At 34.2% G+C, this 21,844-nt stretch overlaps 2 protein-coding genes across 3 annotated transcripts in view; one reads left to right on the top strand and one right to left on the bottom strand.

Annotated features, from left to right (window-relative positions):
* Positions 1–21,844, bottom strand: part of LOC136812745 (uncharacterized) — a 24,650-nt gene continuing 2,806 nt past the window's right edge. Inside the window, exons 2-15 of one of the 2 annotated variants that reach the window (XM_067069271.1) lie at positions 18,817–18,925; positions 17,392–17,551; positions 13,238–13,356; positions 12,871–13,048; positions 11,896–12,019; positions 10,894–10,988; positions 8,894–9,088; positions 7,808–7,903; positions 6,507–6,551; positions 6,149–6,193; positions 4,575–4,652; positions 2,377–2,660; positions 1,727–1,854; positions 1–1,164 (exon numbers count right to left, since the gene is read on the bottom strand). In XM_067069271.1, the coding sequence (XP_066925372.1) occupies positions 993–1,164; positions 1,727–1,854; positions 2,377–2,660; positions 4,575–4,652; positions 6,149–6,193; positions 6,507–6,551; positions 7,808–7,903; positions 8,894–9,088; positions 10,894–10,988; positions 11,896–12,019; positions 12,871–13,048; positions 13,238–13,356; positions 17,392–17,551; positions 18,817–18,897 (1,800 nt within the window). In that variant the 5' untranslated portion in view covers positions 18,898–18,925 and the 3' untranslated portion in view covers positions 1–992. Of the gene's footprint in view, positions 1,165–1,726; positions 1,855–2,376; positions 2,661–4,574; positions 4,653–6,148; positions 6,194–6,506; positions 6,552–7,807; positions 7,904–8,893; positions 9,089–10,893; positions 10,989–11,895; positions 12,020–12,870; positions 13,049–13,237; positions 13,357–17,391; positions 17,552–18,816; positions 19,116–21,844 lie in introns of those variants that run through there. The other variant, XM_067069270.1, reaches the window with a different exon arrangement.
* The window catches only part of LOC136812746 (uncharacterized), a 21,269-nt gene continuing 19,264 nt past the window's right edge, over positions 19,840–21,844 (top strand). Inside the window, exon 1 of the mRNA XM_067069272.1 lies at positions 19,840–20,141. Within this exon, the coding sequence (XP_066925373.1) occupies positions 20,139–20,141 (3 nt within the window). The 5' untranslated portion in view covers positions 19,840–20,138. The remainder of the gene's footprint in view (positions 20,142–21,844) is intronic.

Below are 21,844 nucleotides of genomic sequence, written 5' to 3' on the forward strand. Positions count from 1 at the left end.
TTAAATGAAATTTTGAAAGTTTTTGTTGTTTTTTTAATGTCAGTGACTTGACCATACACAAGGGTCGTGTTCAGACCTAGGTTTAAGGGGATTAGGTTTACATGCTTCTTTTGTTCTACTATTGTATTCAAGTGCATACTCGTCGTTAGTTAAACCAAAGTTTAAAATGGAATCGCCTTCTGGTTTAAAAAAATTTTTTTTACAATCTTGTTAGTTTTCTGAAAAGGTGAAATCAAAATTTCCAAGTGAAAAGCGTGCTTCTTTGTTAATTATAAAAGAAAAATATGAGAGCTAATGGTTAGATTTGCTCGGAGTAGGTTTAGTAGTTAAGGCTATAACGAGCATAAATCAGTATTTTACAGAGAGATTCCCGGGGAGTTCTTTTGTTAAAACATCTCCTTAGAGAGAACTTGACAAGATTTCTAGTTTGAAAGGAGGATTCCCTGAGACATTTAATCGATGATAACAAAAGAAAGAAATCAGAACTGAATTCCCACATCAACTTAATACTACTGTATTTACTTAAATTTTCTTGTCTGAACACGGCCAAGGTGAAAGAATAATAACACCAAACAATAACAAAAAGTATATTTTTTTTGAAATTTTGAAATTGTTCATTTCAAAAAGGCTCTTTTTGTTTGAAATTCATTAATCCCAGGAGATAAGTGCATGAAATTTTCGTAAAGATCACCATTACGTTTATGCTTCTCTCTCCCAATTTTTAGATTTTATTTCAGCGTAAAACTTGCCACTAAGCTAATAAGTATTTTTTTTTTCAGTCCCAACGAGATAGATGTTATTAAGGAACACAAAAAAATCTGGCTCGTAAATTAATCCAGAAATCTTCACTTTTCGACGACTTATAGCCCACCCCTACTCTAATGGATCATTTAATTTATCAGCGTCGAAAGAAAGTTAAAACAAAAGACTCCAAGAAAATCATATAAAACCCGAAAGAAATATTAACAAAAATTTATGTAGAATATTAAATGTCAATCTTTGTCTTCGCTGTCCTCTACATGTTTTTTCTTTTCTGCTATTGGGTCTCCACCACTGTTCTTTCTTTTCTTCGGTGTTGAAGGTGTCGCTTGAATTATGTCTTCTGGAGTGAAATCCGATTCCACCCACTTTTCCTTCGCCACGTAAGCTTTCCTATGCTCTTCTCTAAGGTGGAACAGAATCAATTTTGAGAGCAATAAATATTGAATAACTTAAGTGGATTGATTTTTGAGCCGTTTATTTATAACCGAAAAATTAAAACTACTTTTCCTTCGTACCTAAATTTTTCTTTCTACCCATATTATAACTATCATTAGTTATCTTTCTGCCCAAAAATTGCATCGAAGTGTCGAAAACTTTTATTCTCTTTTGGAAAATCTCTAATTTTATTTATTCATATTTGTATAAATACTCTCAGGTACCTAATAGCCGTCCCCCCCCCGCTAATTAATATTTTGAAAATTTTCCACCCAGGACATTCTTATTTCAACCCCCCCCCGCGCTTATTATTTTCTGGGAAAACATTTTTGAAAATTCCCTCTTTTGTCCTAATTATGCTGTTTTTACTTTCTTTCCAAAAATTTTCCACCCAGGACATTTTTATTCCAGCCCCCCCCCCCGCTTATTCCAACCCCTCGGCTATTAGGTACCTGAGAGTAATTGCCTTAATGGGTGCAAAATCCCGTTCACTGTAAGCTGCATTTGAATTAATGTAAACAATTCTTACTCGTCGTCGTTTAGTTGTTCGTGTGCTTCTTCGTGTGCAGCAAAATCTTCGGCGGAAATTCCGAGGTTTTCTAGGTTTTCGTTTTTAGTTTCCTCACATACATTTTCCTTTTTCTTGAAAAAGTAAACCTGAAATGATTAAATATAAACACTTATTTGCCAATACCAGATGAAATCGGAAATTTAATTTGGCGCATGACTAAAAAGTGAATATGAATCAACGAATCGATGACAAATCTCGGCGAAAATTTAATTTGGTTAGCCGTTAAGAATCTCAAAGCATTGAGAGGTAGACTTCAAACCTTACTTCAAAAGACCTCAATATTTTCATGAAAATGATCGAAATGTTTTCAAATACCACACAGGACACAGGAGGGATATTGGAAAAGAAAGAGAAAATTCTAGCTTTCATTCATGCCAGCAAAATTGACGTCAAATACACTACAATGCCCTCTAAGTGAGTTTTAATAGTTAATAAACCGCGAGACTTTAGCTCCTTTCTGAAATAGAGTTAAAGTTAAATGAATTTTTTATATTTTAAGATGTCGTGGTGCCGAAAATGGCCCATAAAAATACGCTAAATTTCAAATTTCAACTTTCATCTTTCAAACTTTCGGGCTCAACAAAATGTTTCAAAAAAAAATCACTTACTGGTCTGTGGTTTTTAGATCCCTTCAGCTGCACGAACCGACCAAGCTTTAAATCGTTCAATTTTCTGAATACCCGCATCAACGCTGCACCTTCAGTTTCTACAGCTTTTTTGTTTATGGTTTTGATGTTTGGGCGGGCAAAATGGTCGTTTATCAATACCGACATTGAAATAATACTGGAGTTGATCAAAAGTAATTTTCTCATTAATTCAATGTCTAGAGAATATTGTAGATTGGTTGGAATAGAATTTGCATTTCCCAGCATGTCACCAAAGTTTATCAAGCCTGAAAAGGAATTAAAAGTATTTGTCTTCGGACTTTTATTTTCAATTTTTATTCAACCGCTCAGTATTTAGTTTATCAACGCTCTAGTTGGTCATTAGATAAAGCTTTAGTAACATTTTTGTTTCTTAAAACACCCCCTTCTCACAGACCCGGTGGAATTTATTCAGCCAGTGGGGGTAAAAATAACGCACTGAAACTCGATGGGGATCGATAATCAATTGTTTTTTATGACCGGGGATTTGAATTCTTTTGTTTTAAAGTCAGAAAATTCAGTGGGATGGGAAAAATAGCATGATATTTTGCAGTGAGTATTGGCTTATTTGATTATTTTCAGTGGGGACGAAAATTGGGGTACAATTTTCCACCGAGGACGATATTTTGGCCAATTTTTCAGTGGGAAGGGTTCCCAGTGGGTATGTGAGAAGGGGTGTCTTAAAAGAGAAAGAAGAATCACTCATAGATTTTTTTTTTTAAAAAACATGAAAATGATGAAAATTGGGATTCTTGTCTCTCTTTAAAAATATATTTAGATGGCTGGATATTTTTTGCCTACAGACACTTCACTTGCTATGTTCTGGGAAAAATCTCACAATTTTTTAGCCTAATCATTTTTCATTGTTAACCAGGTGTTTTTCTTTGGAAGGTTACATGGCTTTTTAAGCATTTGGATTGGTTTAGAGCATTGAATTTAAGCCGAAGGCTAGAAGTGAATCTTTAATCTTTCCCGGGCAAGAGAAAGTGTTCCCTTAACAATTTTCGCCGACAATGAATAAAGGATTGAATTTAGTGATTTCATTGTTTCTGAGCAGTCATTTTTTCGAAATCTAGCGATAAATACTATTTTCAATCCGGCGTTTGTATGAAAACTACGCGGGCCGCACAACTTTGGTAGGATTTAACTTGCTTCAAATCCTACCACGCAGATTCACTTCTAGCCTTCGGCTTTACTTCATTGGTTAAGAGCCCTTGACGACGGGCGTATATAGACCGAAGTTGCCCGTCGTCACGGTGTGACATCAATTACTTAATTACTGAATTTTATTGCATGATGATTTCAATGCTCATTTTCTTCTTTTCAGGAGGTAAAATCTCCTTTTTGGTCGGTTATTTATTAATTTTCGACAATTTCTACCACTTAATTTAGCCACTGTAATCTTTATTTAAAATTTATTTTGTTTGTTTTTATTTAAATTGTTTTCCTAGTATCTTCAAGGACAACGCATATTTCAGTGAAATTTCAGCTTTTTAAAAATTGACACCAAATTTTTTTGGATTCAACAAAGTAAAGTGGATTTGAAATAAATTGAAGAGAAACTTTGTAAAAATAAGTTTGAAAAGTAGCCAAAAATTACTAACAAAGAACAAAATAACGAATGGGATAAGAATTTGGCCTTATTTAATCGTGTTATGATAGATTTGAGCATTCTTAAGAAACATTAAATGTCTGAAATGATCTGCATTCAAAATGACTAAAAATCTACTTAAACCTTATATACAGTTTTTTCCGTATCGAACCCCCTATGCCTGTATTCGCCTTTATCCGCCCAGTAGCGAAAAGATGCGGAACGAGTGCAGCGAGTGGGATAAGCCATAATAAAAAGCCATATCTCGTTGAAAAGATAATCTAAGCAGTCGAGTACTATTGCAAGCTAGGATTAATTATCCTACCTAGGCGTTTATCCTAACTAGAACAAAATATTTATCCTATTTAGTATAATTCAAGTTCAGGCAAGTTTATAATGATTGTTAACAACCGGGAAGTCGAACCTTGTCATATTAGAATTCTCTCTAAAACGAAAAAATTTGAGCAAAATCTATCGCATATTACAATCCAAGAAATTACAGCAATTTAGTCTCATTTTTGCGATATGCACTTTATTGTCTCGGAAATATATCATGCAAAAGTAAACTTACATGTTTGATTCAAAGACAATTGCACAATGGAAATAGCAATGTTCAATGCGTCCACTCCAATTTCGTTGTCATCTGCATCTAAAAAAGTAAACGAAAGAGTTATTTAGTTTGTTTATTAATCCCGTAGCCTGGTAAACCAAGCTTTAAACTAATTCACAGTCTAGATTATGATATTTATGTTTCTGGTTTATCGCTTGGATCATCTAAAGCCACTTGCAGTCTGATTTGGACTGTCTATGCAAGCTGTTCTTATTGGTCCGCATATTTAGTGAAGCTAGTGAATCGGCAATCAGGGTTTTCCCGCTTGTTTTGATGCGCTTCGCAAACATTAACACTCATTTTTTATTTCAAAAGAAAGGGAAAAAGAAGAAAAACACTCATTTTCAAAATAAACATGGAAAAATGGCGGATGGTTGGAACTTGTGGTGGATTTTTCTGGCTTCGAAATGTTGTTTTTGGTAGTTTTTGATACTTTTAGAGTTTAGTAAATAAGTTTTTGGATTTTTGAGTTGCACTGGGTTTTATATCTGACAAATTTGTCAACATGGGTTTGCACAGCCTGTACTGAATCAGACTTTATTAGACTCGATTTGTAGGTGAACCGAGCTGTAAATTTAAGAACTTTGTTGGCTGAGGTAAATTTTATTTTTTCTAAAATTTCAGCTTGGATATCCAGGCTATCAATCACATTGTTACTAGAAAAATAAGAAAGTGTCAATAGGGCCCCTGATAGATATTTCCCTGTCGGCCGGTGTAACCGTAATTTTTTTACTCCCCGATAAAGGACTACCTGAAGGGAAGAAATTTTCGCGGCAATTTAATTTCGCGGTTCATCAAATTTTTAAATTTCGCGAGAACATAATTTCACGGTTTTACGCAAAAACTTCCCGCGAAAATTTCTTCCTTAAGGTACTCCCAGAGTTAAACTTTCCCAGGAAAAAGGGACTTCTTGAGTAATAATTTCCTAGGAAAATATGACTCACAATTGGGAATACCAACCCCCCTTTATTTTTTCATCAATATTTTTATTTCGCTTTTTTATCGAAAGGGAGTGTTTTTCCCGGTAAATTATTACTCTCTTGCGAAGTTGTTACTCTTTTGTGCTTATTATAGGAGGGGGTCTTATTAAATCAGTGGAGAGGGAGTCATATAAAAATGTTTTCTAGGGTAGTAGGAGAGGTAATAAGCGGCTTTGAGTGTTGCTCTCTCCAAAGGTGTTTCAAAACCGTTGAGTTTCCAAGGACACGTTAAAGATCTTCTGAAATAGGGCACTTTTTCGGGTTTTTTTATATTTGCTTCTTATTTTCACGAAACTTTTGTCAAGTGAAAATGACAGCAACAAGACGTCTGAAAAATTTGTGCCAAGTTGTCAAAAAAACATCCATTAATTTTCCAGCATAAATTCAGAAATTACATACCTATGAAATAAATCCTTCCTATTTCAGAAAATTCCAAAGCCAGATTTCTTTCCAAATACTAGTACTGAAAATAAGCTGTGTGATTTCCAAAATTTTGAATTTAAAAAGGTTGATATACACTCAAAATAATATACTGTATTTTTAGAATTTACTGACCTGACATTTCGGATGGAGCTTCTCGGCTATTTTCACCACCATGATCTTAATTGAAAAAAAGAATTGAAAGGGGATGTTCCATATTTAATTCAATTTAATTCATCTTAATTGAGAAAAAAAAAAGAACAGATTGAAATGCAATGTTTTACATTTCATATTATAACTGTAAATTATCCTTACTAGTTTAGCAGAAGTGAAAAAACCGTTGAGTTTCTGAAATAGGGCACTTTTTCGGTCATACATGTTGATTTTGTTATAATTAACTTAACCCTTCAAAATTACATTCTGATCTGTAAAATACAAATAAAACAGATAGCTGGTTCAAAATAATAACAGTGTATTTTTAGAATTTACTGACCTGACATTTCGGATGGAGCTTCTTGGCTATTTTCACCACCATGATCTTAATTGAAACAAGTGATACTTTTATGGACCTACCTGGTTATGCATTTAACACATATATAATTGATATCTACATAATCGTGACCATTAAACAATCATTCAGAACACAAATAGTGACGAACTATTAAAATTAGTCGTTTGTTTCTTATAAAAAAAACATGTTTAGAAACCAAAATTTCATGCTCTTGAAATATTCTTTCATATTTAAGACTTCGAGAGCAAAAAAACATATCTCATCAAAAAAATTTTAAGAACATTGATGTATGCTTATTAATAGTGATTCTTATAAATAAATATGCGTTTTTTGAGCTGAAAAATTCTTTTTTTACAAAAATCTGCTTGAGCCATCTTTTACCTACTTTCATGCAAAAAGCCAGAAAAACAAGTCCAAAAAACCCTTTTTTTAGCCGTTTTTTTAGCTGAAATTTACCCCAAAATTCTTTTTCCAAAAATCAAGCTCCGCCACATTCGAGGGTTTATAGTTATGCATCTTTGTGCAAAAAATCATAAAGAATAAAAGAGCCAATCTCGAGAAAAGCTTATACCTAAGTAATTGATAGTGTGCTTATAAAGAAATATCGAGTTTGGCCAGTTTTTCTATAAAAACAAGCCAAGCAACCAAAATTTCATGTCTAAACACATATATTCTTTAAAAGTAAGCCCTAATGAGCAAAAAAACAACTATCTCATAAAAAAAATTGAGTAATTTGACTAAGAACATTGATGTATGCTTATTAATAGTGATTCTTATAGATAAACATGCGTTTTTTGAGCCAACAAAATTCTTTTGCAAAAATCTGCTTGAACCATCTTTCACCTATGATGGTACCTTACTTTCATGCAAAAAACCAGAAAAAATTAATGATCCAATTTTTCACAAAGTTCAAAAAACCCGTTTTTTAGGTGTTTTTTGGCCCAAATTTTCCCCCCAAATTTTTTTTTTGAAAATCGGGCTCCGTCACATTCGAGGGTTTATAGTTATGCATCTTCGTGCAAAAAATCAGAAAAAACTGACGAGCCAATCATGAGGAAAGCTAACATAACAAACGAACGAACGAACGAACGGACAAAGGTTAATTTATAGGACCTCCACCGGGGTAGGTCCAAAAAAGAATTGAAAGGGGATGTTCCATATTTAATTCAATTTTATTCCATTTATCATAAATTATCCTTGCAAGTGCAGTTAAAGAAAAACCTCAAAAAAAACTTCCTCTCTGAGGCTCTAAAAAAGCAACAAGAGGATTGGGTCTGTTTTACCTTTAGTATTTTGTTTGTATTCATTAATGAAGTTAAGTAAATGTTGAACAACCAAAGCAACACGCAAGGCCATTCCTTTTGCTTTTGAATAAGCTCCTGAAATAAAGTATTATATTAGGGCGTCTTATTCTATTGAATTCCATTGTACAGAAGCACAAAATCTCCACCTAGTCTAGAAGCTAACTTAAGTCTCGTTTGGGTTTATATTGTATATTTAATTAGATAGATGGGATAAATTAAAGGGGTCTAAAAGATAGGTGCCTTTTTTGGCTCATTGTCACTTTTCTATAATGACCGAATTATTTATTTGCCACATCTAATTGATACCCACACTTACACTTATCAAAGGGCGGCCCTTACAGAGGAGAGCCTGTACTAAGTTGTAGAGGACAGTGCTGGGTGGTGGTCATATAAGACAAGTGAAAAACAACTTAGTTACATGACACTAAGTGGTGGTCTTGCAAATCCAAGATTTCTTGTCTCTTGGGCCAGCGAAATTCTTTGCTCGCCATACCAAAATGAGGCCCCTTAATCTGTTTTCCCTTTTGTTCACTTCCAGTAAAATATTCACAAATTCATATTTCTTAGGATTTTACTAGAATATATTTGTTTTTTAAAACTTAGTTAGGGATTAGAGTCTTTACCTTCTTTCATTTTTCTAGAGACTTGTACTTACTTCTTATGATTTTTTTGCGGTAAACTTAGTTAGAAATTAGCTCTTATTTGAAACTTTATTTGATTTCAAAGAATTTACGCCATAAATGTTCGCCATTTTCAAAATTGATTACATCAGGATTGTACCGGGTACTAAGGGGTGGTATATCTATTCTACGGGAGAAATTCAACTTAGTACCAGGGTACTAAGTGTAGTACCAGGAGGCTAAGTGGTGGTGGTCTCAGAAATACTTCAAAAATCAAGAAAATTCAATTATTTGGCACTGGGTTAGTACCCCAACTTTGTACCCCCTGGCCTTTATTGGAGGAAATATACATAGTAATCAATTTTAGGTTGAAATCCTGAAAATCCTTAGCAACTCTAGCCCTGCCCTGAAAATTGGGGTTGGTTTAAAAAAAAGTGTAGCTTACCTGAGATTATCAAATTGAACAGGTACTTCTTCAAAATACCAAGCTCTACATGATCATGAAATTCCCTGAACATCTCCAATGCAGTAGGGGAAAGAGTATATTGCTCTAACGTAGGTCTGACCGATAACACCTTGTCCTCCGTTGTATATGTACAATTCTCATCCGATCGTTCATATTTTAAAGTCAGGTATTTCACTATAAAACAAAAGATTGAGTGATGTTATTGAGTTGACATCGTTCAAGCCAAGATGAAAATTTAAATAACCTTAAAAGACTTTCAGGCCTTTATTTCAAAAGACTTAAGTCAGTTTAACATATGAAAAGTTAGAGTCAGGGTTGGAGCTCTAATGTCCATGACGTTCCTCCTAGGATAGGATTGGGACTTCCTTCCTTGCTTTATAGCGTGTGCAAATTAAAATAAATAGTTCGAGTGACGGAGTTTGCTGTGGATAAGTTGGTAGGACTTGGGTTCTCAAACATGGTTGCTTGTATTTGGTAGTTCAAAGCCAGCGAGGTGTAAAGCGTTTTCATTATAGTGGCTTGAAAAAGGGGAATTAAAAAAGAGATGTGCAAAAAAAAGAAGAGGTGCATATTCTAAGCCCTGCCCCTGGCTCAGAAAATTTGGCAATTTGCAAAAAAGTATTCCGTTCATTTTTTTCCATGATTATTTTATTTCCATTCATTTGGATGAAAAAAAGGTCTATTTTGCCTTTTCAGTCTTTCCAAGACAGCTCTGCTCACTATGGTTTTACAGAAAAAGTAAGAAATAAACGGCAAATAAAGGAACTTAGATGTAATCAGAAAGGATCAAAGAAGATAGTTAAGTAGAGGGGTAAATAAGAAAGTCAATGGCATACTTTGGTCCTAAGCTGTAAACATTTTTTCAGCGTCTATTGAAAGTAGTATCCTTCCCCTATAATTCATCCCTTACACTAGTCACCTGATCTGGTTATCGTGACAGGACAATTACCCCCTGGAAATTGCCTCCCAGACAATTACCCCCAGACAATTCGAAAGCAGTCACCAAAGCATTTTTGTCAAAAAGCTGTTCCAAAGGCCTATCTCATTTGGAAGCAGGTGGGATGTCCCGGTGAAAATTCCGAAATTGATTTTTCTAAAAATATAAAGCTGTTCCTAAATGAAGTCTTGGAAAGTTTTAATAGTGCTTTGCTTTTATGGCTGAGTATTTTGAGCTGTTCTGGTAAAACTTGCAATAAATATAGAATTTGGTTTTGGCATGTAAGGAAATTTTGAGGTGTTCCCAACGATCCTAGCATATAGATTAGATTCGGAAGTGGTCCATAATGAAAACTTGGAATTTTTTTGGTGTTCTAGTGACAGTCTGGGAAATTTTTTGAGCTCTAGTGACAGTCTGGGAAATTTTTATAGGTATTCCTGTGACAGTCTGAAATTTTTGAACTGTTCCGGGAATTTGAAGGTATAAAAAAAATTAACTTTAAAAGCTTTTATTTTGTTCTTTTCTGTTTCAGTTGTAAAAATAGGGCTGTTCCATAAAATTCTACGATTGCTCCTGAAAACCAGAACATCTATTTTGTAGAAATACAAAAAACTAATGTTTTGAGACATTCTGAGAAATTGGCCATAAAAATTTACAATTCCAGCTGGAAATTATGAGCTGTTTTGAAGAAGATTGATGATACCATTTTTTTAGAAAAAATCTGCTGGCTGGGAAAACGGAGCAGCTTTTCAACCTTTTTGCCTTGTTGACTGCTTCTGACAATTGCCACCAGGACAATCACCCCCTGGACAATTACCCCCGAGGACAATTACCCCCCAGGACAATTGCCCCCCGGAAAATTTTTCCAGTCAATTACCTCCCAGACAATTATTGATCGTTGAGGTAAGTCTTTTGATTATTTCTATTGTTAGACTTGATAATTGCGCGTCATAATGATTAATTATGGTTTTGAAGGTGATTGTTTAGGGCAATTTTCCGGGAGCAATTATCCTAGAATCCTTGTTATTATGTTGAAATTTACCGAGAGCACTTTCAAATACTTCTTGGTCAATCGGATCTGGTGAAAGCAAATCTGCCAATGAGCTGAACTTTGGCTCCGGAAAATACCAAATGAATCTAGAATATAATTGAAATAAAGTGATAAAGCAGGGTCAGCCATGTCCAATATACATAACCTTTAAGTAATTTTTTGAAGGAGAGCAATCATTATGTTAAAAATTTCAGAATCTCACAAATAAATAAAATGAGATGGGGTTCATCATCCTTTACAAATTTCTCCAATTTCTTAGCTTTCTGGTGTATTTTGTAACTTAGCGATTTCAGAATAAAAAAAACAAGCTGCTTGTGAAATGGACCTACCTGATAATGAAACTCAGATGAAAATAGGGTAAATAGTAAGAGAGTAATAAGAAAATGCAGAGAGCAGCTTGAATAGATGTAGATATCAAAATTTTGTCATACACAATTTTTGTTGAATAAAGTTACGCATGTCACATTAGGACATTAACAGAGACATTTTTAAATTAAAACACACACCTTTTTAGGGATAGGAAGGTCTGGTCTGTAAAATACAAACTAAGCAGGTTGGTGGATCAAAATAATCAAAATTGGCCAACTGCCAAATAAATTGCCCGCCAAAATTAAGAAATTATTTTGAGTTCATGCAAAGCCAGCATTTTTAGGTCAAAAGGCAATTATTTTTATTTTAGTTGTAGAATTTTAAGATTCTTTATTTCCCTGAGATCTCAATTTTCGAAGATTTCTCATGATTCTGCAGTAGAAAGTCTTTTATGTAAAATTCAATTTCAATTCAGTAAATCCAAATAAATCTTTTTTTATATAAATAGCCTTTATAGCAATATCTGTTTTTTTCACTGTAACTTATTTACCATTTTTGCTAATTTAGTTTGAATGTTACCAATCACGTGTTAACACTGAACACTGGTTTATTTTATTTTGCAAACCTTTTGCAAAGTTATAAACAAAAATAAACATAGTGAATTTTAAAATAGTTATCACTTACCGAAAAGGGAAGCCACTTCTTTGACCATTTTCATCTTTCATCAAGGCAATGGCTGAGTCAGGCTGGGTTAAACCAAGGATTGTAAATTGTGATAAAGTCATTTTATAATTTGCATTACCAGTAACTAAAAATTGAAGCAATAATATACAGCTAAAACCCTTAAAAGATTTAAAAAGGGGGATTTTATTTCAAGAAAAACCCAAAGTAACTATTGAAGTTATCCATCTATTAACATTTATTTCATCAAAATTACTTTTACTGGCAAGGTTTGAGTACAGCAGAGGTGTTCAAAGTGGGTATCTATGGCCATAAAAGTATGAAAAATGAGTAAAAATAGCTGAAAATTTGTGATTTTTAGTGGGTCTTTAAAATTAAAGAACTATACTACTTGGGCCCCATACTATGTGATAGAGCTTTTTGAGTTGAGCAAAAAAATCTATTACACCAAAGTCTAAAAATTGTGTAGACTGTGAGAGAAATTCCCCAATTTTTTCATTTTGGACTACAAAATCAATCGCCAAAATCAAATATTGCTTTTTCACCAACATATTGAAAAAAGGAGAGGGTCATTTGCCATGGCCTAAAGTGTCATTTGTGCCAAACGTCAGCCTGACATAATTTTGAAGTATAGTTGCAATAATTTATGTAAAGCAACCTCACTATAATTCCCTATATGGAACCAATCAAAAATATACATTTCAAAGCATCCAATATTTATTTCACTTGCTTTAGTTGAGGCAATTGTGGTTGAGAAAATAATTCATGGAGAAAGCTATCTTCTGATTATGTTTTAAGCCCTATTGCAAATGTTTTCAAATAAAATGGAAATTCTAATTAATCAAAATAAGAGCAAAGGGATATTCTTTTATATTCTGAACAAATGAAATACATAGCCTACACTTACTCTAAAAGCAGTACAGTATTACTTTATTTCTGTGGCTCTTATTTATCCTAAAAATGAATAAAATAAAGTACCTGTTTCCCTCCTCAGATCATCACAATTGTATAACCGTAATAAGTCTCTGAGCTCTTTGCACTCTGTTATTTTTGTCCTGTTGGTGTAAATCCCATGTTGAGAGAAAAACCCCATCACTTCGTCAAACATCCCATAAATTCGAGCACCGTTATTTGCCATGATGTCCCCAAGCTTGTCCTGAAAGTATGATTTTAATTTGAATTGTATTTTTCTTTGATACTTACAGTACTTGTTTGTTGTTACTTAACAATAATGACTAAAATACCAACATTATAAGATTTCAACTAATGCTACAAACAGCTACAACTACAAGCTCATCACATTATCAAGCTAAAAAGTTTGAACATATTAATTAGTAATTCTTACCCAGGTAGTATTGGGTACAGTAATGTCTCTTCCTTTACGCTCTTCGTTGTAATGTACATTTGTTTTAACTTTTTCAATGATTGATTTTGCAAATGCGTATACGACTGATTTCCCACGTCCTAAATATTTAATAAGTAAATTTGTAATGGGAATGTTTTTAATGTTTTTAACCTCTTTGATGCGTTTGATCTGAAAACTATTTCATGTTTTTAGGATATCTAAACACCTAAGTGTACACAATGAGGAAGAACTTTTTAAAAGTATGAGAACACTGGAAAGACCTATAAAACTTTATATTTTCTGAATGCACACGTTTTTTTTCACCCTCTGTTGTCTAGCAACCAAAATTTTTCAATTTTTTTTCTGTGTAACTGAATTTGTTTTGTCATTTGTACTGTCTTCAGGTTTTTAAATTGTTATGCTTCGTTGGTCAATCAACAGTTGTCACATGATGTAGGGTATAGTTAGTGTTTAATACGATCCTTGATTAGCTTTTTCAGACCTAAAGATATTGAATAAAGCATAAAGTTGAAAATGCGAGAAATGTGCGATTTTGCCTTAGAAATTTGTTGATTTTTTAACATGAGACAAAGGCTGAATAATTAAAAACTTCTCCTTTGTCAAACCAGATGAGTATCATCTTGAAAACTTTTGGCGTACTGTATAACCCGGACCCGGACCGGACCCTGGACCCCAAGAAAACCCGGACCCCGGACTTTTACGAAAACCCGGACCCAATCCAAATTTACGAGAAAACCCGAACCCCATCCAAATTTACGAGAAAATCCGGACCCTACTCAAATTTACGAGAAAACCAAAAATGGCAATGTCCTCCATTAGAACAATTTTAACACGAGGGACAAGGACAGTCAAGAAGTCTGCTTTGTTGAAAATTTGCACAAAATACTTTGCAGAAAATGGCACTATGGAAGCCCATTCTATACTCCTAAATGATAGTTGAAAGATCAGCAGTTTGAAGGGTTGATTAAAATAGAAATCAAAGCACACAATAAAGTATAGAGATATATTTGTCCAGAAAGAATTGGCATGTTGTTTGCTTTGTTTTGGTGTTCAAAAAGATGTACTTATCAGTCCTAAAAAAATATTAAATGTATCAAAAATTGAATATAACGAGGGCAATGAGTCCGGTGGCTAAATGTTACTATATTTACAAGAAAGGATTACTGAAAAAATACTGCTGTAAGTGTAGATAAACTAAACTCAAAAAGTAAAACTTTACCATAAATTCACATTACGACAAAGTAAAAATCTATCTTTAATAGCAATATATAAAGAAAAAAAATGGCTAAAAGTTTTAAAAACAGCTAGGCAGAGCTTCAATTCAGTAGATATACCGTGAGAAAGGGTAACTTGCATCAGTGGAGGCTAACATGCATAGCCCTCAAATGAATGACCTGGCTGGTCATTAAAATACACATACACAGCTCCGCTGGCAGCTCTACAGCTGTATATATATATGTACTGTACTCTACTATTTTTGTTTTGATTTATTTTCGTATTTTAATGACCAGCCGGGTCTTTCATTTGAGGGATATGCATGTTAGCCTCCACTGATGCAAGTTACCCTTTTTCACGGTAGAGCTTTCAAGATTTGAAAATAGACATTGGTTATACAAGACTAGAGAAAGATGTCAACCATCCACACGGTTTTTTGATTCATGAAAAAATAAAGCATTTCAGGGGGGTGTACAGACACAGGGCACTGTGTCGTAGTGGAACACGCGCGAATGTGAGCGTTTGACCTCACTCAAGTTGGAGCAGTTGCCTCTGTACCCCTCCCCCTGAGCATTTATCAAAAAAAGATTCTCTTTTTTTGGTTTAATCAATTCCAACAAACAACTATCAATATAATAGTTTTTTGAAAACCATCCCACGGTGTGAACATTATCAACCAACAAAACCCACACCGCCAAAATTGTAAAAATAAGTCAATATAATTTCTATAAACAATTTCTAGTTAAATTTTTTTTCTTCCAACATTCTGATACCAATCATGGATGGCTGGAGCAGCCTGGAGGCATAAAGTACCATGTGTAGAGTGACTGTGTGGCATAGACCTTTTCGCCTTTGAGTCCGCCATCTTGAATTGTATGCAAAAATACAGGAACGAAAATGCCGTGGTTGGATTTACTTGGAATGTATGCAAAACATATGCAAGTTTACACAAAGATTAAAAAGACAACAAAGCATCTTATAAATAAATATTATAATCATTAGAACAATAAAAGATGGAATTTCTTAATCCAAAAGGAAATATTTACAGAACAACAAAAGCCTTTTAGGAATTTGTTCTTAAAGACATTGCATATTCTGTTTTCATGCCATTAAAAAATTCCACGAAGACGGAGTACACACATCAAACTTTCAAAACACGCAAACTGAAAGCAGTAATTATGACGTCACACTTTATCAATGTTTTGATTTGATATCATTTGGCGGCTCTATTCCCAGGAGAATAATTTGCCGTCAGCCGAATAAGGATTGTTTTTTACCTTCGCGGGTGATTTTTCAGTTTGAGTTTCTGTCTAATGTTATGGTCTTTTGAAGTGCTTGTTCTAAGAGATGAGTGAATATAATTCTTTTTAGTTTTCAAGAGAAGCAAATTTAATCTTTTTTCTACAAGGTTACACTTTAATATAATGCAAATTATGCATGTAAGTTTTTATTTAACACTTTCTTTTTGCATATGTATTGCATACTTTCTAAGGGAATTTCACCACGGCAATTCGGCCACCATAATTTTTGCATACAATTCAATATGGCGGACTCAAAGGCGAAAAGGTCTATTTCATTGCTTTTTAAATGATCATGATACTTGTTGCTTAAAATGTTTTGCATCAGCTAATTTCCATAACTTCTAGTTGCAAAAATGGAATTTTTCTGTCATACACAAACTTGTGTTTACCCCAAGTCAAGAGCCAAGATTCATTTCACGTGAACGTACATAAGATCAAATACTGTTCTGTTATAACCAAGCCAGAAATAAAAAGTTATTGTATAACAACAAAAATTTATTGAAAATCATCCCATGGTCATGGTGTAGCTAAAGATTTATCAACCAAACAAAACTGACGCCAAGTCAAATCTGTCGATTAAAAATTTCCAAGAAAATTATAATCGAAACTTATCTCGTAAACGTAAAGTGCTTTTTTCAACATTCTGGAGGTGTTCAAAGTTAGAGGTATCATATGTAGAGCCAAGCAATACATGAAAAGTCATTTGCTATCCCATTTGCCATGAGATATGAGTCAACAAATCAAACAAAAACCAACAAAATCATGTCTCTTCACTTTCATGTCACATCGTGTTTATATGGGATATACCAGAAAGTCAATCCACAAGAACAGCCATCTTCCTTTATTATGGAGTGTTCCAAAACTATTGGTAGGTTGTTTGGAAGTAAAGAAACCTACACAGTTTGTTTTATTTTAAAGATTTAACTTGAAAACAAACTACATCTTTCCAGCAGAAACTCATGTTTCAACCTGCTACATAACAATTGTCAGTCGGGTCTGCTACTAACATCTAATAGTTTTATTATAACCGAGCTTGAGAATCCGTTGGGAACTTGTAACATATATTATGTATATAATTATATCAGTCGACTTGAATCACGATACATTACTCACATTTCACTGGATTTTCTCAAAAAATTATGAGGGGTCCGGGTTTTCTCGAAAAATTACGAGGGGTCCGGGTTTTCGTAAAAGTCCGGGGTCCGGGTTTTCAAGGGGTCCAGCGTCCGGTCCGGGTCCGGGTTATACAGTACGCCAAAACTTTTAGCCAAAAATTCAAGAAGATTCACCGTCAACGTAATGACTTTTTATACCAGTTTATTTTTGATGGATCAGACTTGATCAACCGCAGATCCTAAAGGTTATTTTTTCTCCCCACCCTTGACTTTTTGGTCTTGGAGCTATTTTTTCTCCCCCTTTCAATTGTCCCCCCTAGAATTTTGAAAATGATTTCGCCAACCATTTCCCATTTTCTGAATAAAAAATTCCCCACCCTTTTAAAAGGGGGAGGAGACTATGAAGTGATATCCACACCCAAAAAAGAGATCACCACATATGACCCTAAAAGGTTATCTTGCCTCGTGTCTTTAGACTATTTCAATAAATTAAATAAAATACCTGATTCAGCACATATCATTGCCCAAATTAGTGTATTTTCCTTCCACTTATTTGAAATGACAACCTGTGTGTGTCCGATACATGCAGAAAAAACAGTTAACAGTGAAAGAAGGATAGTCATTGCATCTTGATTCATTGACTGAGCAAGTGACTCCAATTCCTGTAAATTAAATAAGTATTAAATATTAACAAAAGTACTTTTCAGCCAAAAGACACTCAGTTGCAAATCATCATAAAGCTTTTATAATAACTTGAATCATTCTGACTCAATTTTCCAAGGAGTACAAGTTAAAAATAAAAAGTTTTTCTTTCAATAATAAAAGTACATGACTTCAAGTATAAGTTATAAGTTTGGCAACCCTCCTTATTGTATATAATGGCTACGACTACGTAGAAAACCATAAAAAGTAGCTTTCAACATCCATGGTTAATTTCGGGAAATTTAACCTAAAACTCGCGAAATTAAGTACTCGCGAAAATGTATACAAAAAGGTAATTTACTGAAAAACGAAAATGAGCTGATTTCAAATTGCATAGTGTGCAGGGGGGTCAAGGTCCGGGTGCATGTCACTAGTCCGACACTTTGTAGTCCGACAGTAAAATAGTCCGAATCTATAAAATAAATTTAAAATTTGGAAGTCTTTTTTTCCGACGTCACTTTTGTCCGAAAACGCAAGATTTTAGAATGTTGAATAAGGGTTTTTCTCTGAGATAATATTAATAAAAGTTTATTTTGGCGACATTTTGACATAAGTAGAAATAAAGGACCAATCAGGGTTGTAAATCACTAAAGAATAGGGTCGTAAAAACAGCTAAATCCAATCTCTTGATTGACTCTTGATAGCCTAATCGTAACAAGCTTTCCAAAATTTAAGAAAAGTCGGGTTTAGGGGCCTAACCTCAAAATCGGAAAAGATGTGTTTCCTCTTCCACGATTCATATTTCGATTTTTATATGTTTTTTTTTTACTCGTTGTCGGACAAAATTGTTGTCGGAATACTGACACTTTCGTCAAATCCAACGTCGGACATTTTTACTGTCGGACTAGAAAGTGGGATTTTATTTAATAAAATTTTTTTAATTACCAAATTTCGATGAGCTGACCTCCCCTTCAATTTTTACTTATTCACGGATAGGAAATGTAAAGCAATTCAATTCAACAACAACAACAAACTGTGATATGAATTTAAGTTTTTCCATTAGAGTCCCACCTAAAGATTTCTAGTCCCACCTCAACCTATTTCCCCCACCCGAAAGTCCAAAATTTCAGACTCCCACCTGGCTGTTTTGGACCCAAAAATCCAAACCCCCCCTGCAGAGTGGGGGGGTGCACACTATGAATTGGCCATTGCAGTTTGACCTATCGCCCATTTAGCTTACTCAGCTAACTTTTTTTTATTATTTCCTTTAGTATGTGGTACTTACCTTTCGTAAAACAGCTGGAACTTTGGTCCAGTCGAAGGAATTCCCCTCTACGTAGAGCTTCTTTTTCTCCGTTGGATCCATTATACTTGGTTTTTCACAAAAATCGTGCCTTCAAGGTAAATAATACAGTTCAAATTAAAAAAACTCTCAACTAATGTTCTTTATTTCTCCCCTAATCTTTACACTCCCACTTTCATCTTGTTTCAACACATCTGCATTTTCCATGTGTGTTTTTCTATTTCAGCTTATTGAAAAATTCAAACCGCTGACCGTTGACAAACAGTTGTATTGCCGCTGACATGTAAATACCGCTGACTGGGAGAAACCTAGTTTCCATTCGTCGTGCATTGTGACCGAAGTTTCTCTATGTAACTCATTGACGTCATGAAATATCTTTCAAAATATTTGAGCTTTTATGCAGGATAGACATATGATTGAAGACTGATAATGAACAATTTCTTTTGTTTTAGGCGTACACGCTGAACTGGTGGTACATTCATAAAAATTTCTCTCTAAGAAAATTAAGAAATGTGACTCTATGGTATGACTCTCTAAGAAAAACCCTCGTTTATTTTATATGCAAAAGAGAATGAGTTCTAGCGCCATCGCTTCGGTACAGATTGTTCTCTAAAAACAATAGAAAACCATGGCAACCCAAGCTTCGTTGTTACTCTTTTATTTTTAAATGTTACGATCAACAAACTACACAAAGTTAAAATTAGGATTTCAAAAAACGAATACACGTTTTTTTTATAAGGAACCTTAACTTTGCTCTGAGCCTGGAGTTCCTTATTTTTACAGAAAATTTCAGCCTCAAAGTTCCTTATGAGTTCCTTATTTACATAGCTAGTTCGAGTGAAAACTCTTACTTTTACTGTTCCTTAGAACTTGTTTTCTTATTCTCAGCCTGAGCAGTTCCTTAACAATTCCTTATTTTTTGGACTATTTTCAGCTTCGAGTTCCTTATAAAAAAACGTGTACTTGAAACTTACACAAGAAAAAAGCTAATTGGGGTTTACTCAGAGATTTGACAGCTCAAAGGTGTGAATTTGATGTTTTCACATTGTCGTTGCAGTTACTGCGGAAACTCTCTGATTGCAGCAAAAAACAAAACATAAATGGGTCGAAGAAAATAATATAATCTTTTTTTACTACGAGTAAAAAAACCTTCATGTTTCAACTTTATCATTTTTAAAACGTAGGTAATATTGCTTGTATACAGTTGCACTGTCAGCACTGTGTTCTATTCTAAAATAAGTGCTTTTCGGATTGGGGACCCTTTGGATTACTCAAGTCACGAAGTTATTGCAGCTGAGCTTGTCATGGTAAGTCGTAAGTCTAATTTTTTTCGACCAATTAATTATAATAAATGCAATTTGATATACAGATGACCTTACAGTATTGAAACTAATTATATGATGTTCTATTTTTGCTTATCTGGCGCGCCCTCAAAGAGAGCAAATTAATCGTTAATAATCTCATGGTTGTTTGAAATTTGATTGACGATTTTGCCTACATTAATTTGAAATTTCCCGCTGTTTGTGTAATTTCCCGCTGTTTTTTAATTTCCCTGTGTTTATTTTACCCAAATCTAAAATCCGAGCTTTACCTGAATTCGAACGTTTTCTCAACATTGAAAAATATAGTAACAACAGCATCTGTTGTTGACTGATTTAGAACACATTAAAATCTTAACCATGAGATTAGCCAGGAATCATTTTCGTGAGGTGAAATTTGGGATTGATTTCCCCTGTTCACATTTTGAAATTTTTGAAATGTTAAAAGTGACTCCGGGAAATTAATTCCGAATAAAAAAGCTGAGGGAGTCAAGATAAACTAGTTTATCGTGACCCCCCGCCCCCAAAGTAGTCATTGTTTGTTCACACTACTTTACTATATATATCCATACAAAAAGGGCCCTTTAGCATTCGTATTCGAATGTCTTTGCAAGATATTCTTCCTTCGCCTTTCTAATAGATCTTCCAGGTATCATTTTAAGGTCCTTAAAGAAAAACTTTTGTACGTTCCTTTGTTTTATAGCCGTTTGATCTGTTTGTTACAGTTTTTACCAAAGTTGTCTTTTTATTTATACAGTGCGTCCAGGAGAAATTAGTCCTCTGTTTTAACCCTTTGAGTGCCAGGGTCTTTTTTTCTAAGTTTTTTTTTAAAAATCGCTAGTTCAAACTTTAAGGGCTTATATCTCCTGATCTAGAAAGAATTAGAAGCTCGTATAAAGCTCGTTGGATAGCTTGGAGTCTCCTCTTTCTTTTGGGCGCCTTCGGCGCCGCCCGATTGAGGAAGGGCGTGGTGGGCGGCGGCCAAGGGGGGGGTACGTTAGGGGAATGAAAGCAGTCAGGCCCGCTGCGCGGACCTGACTGAACTGATGGAAAGGTGCCCAGTGGTAAAACTTCAAATCAATTCACTAGAAGACAGAATAAAGTAAAACAGGGCCAAATTTGGAGGTTCTTGGATCACTCGTTGACCAAAAATAGTCAAAAAACGGTCAGAATCTCAAAAAAGTGAATTTTTTCCAATTTTTGCAAATTTTTGACTTTTTTGCTTAAAATCTCGCTGGAAAGACTCATTTTTGAAATTTTTTTTGCTTGACCATAAAGGACAATCTAATTCCTACGAGTTCGACCAAAAATAACGATTTCTAACTCAAACTGGGCATTACAGGAGGGCTTCGCCCTCCTATATAGCCCATGTCGTATATATACGACATCGGCACTTAAAGGGTTAAAAGTGACATAGCCTTCGATAGAAAAATTAATTTTTCATAAATTTTATACCGGTTTGTGTAAACCGCAGGGTTACAGGTCGCAGGTTACAGGTTACAGGTTACAGGTCACAGGTTACAGATCTTAGGTTACAGGTCAACAAAGTGCAGACCGGAAAAAAGATAATAAGATCATAACATATACGTAACATAACATCGATACATAACGCATTAAATTACAAAAAAGTAATGCATGTTATTTAGATATTATAAAATGACAATTGAATTTCTTGAACCTAGTGACAATTC

This window comes from Clytia hemisphaerica, unplaced genomic scaffold (assembly GCF_902728285.1).
Source record: "Clytia hemisphaerica strain Z4C2 unplaced genomic scaffold, Clytia hemisphaerica genome assembly, whole genome shotgun sequence".
Classification (NCBI taxonomy): Eukaryota; Metazoa; Cnidaria; class Hydrozoa; order Leptothecata; family Clytiidae; genus Clytia; species Clytia hemisphaerica.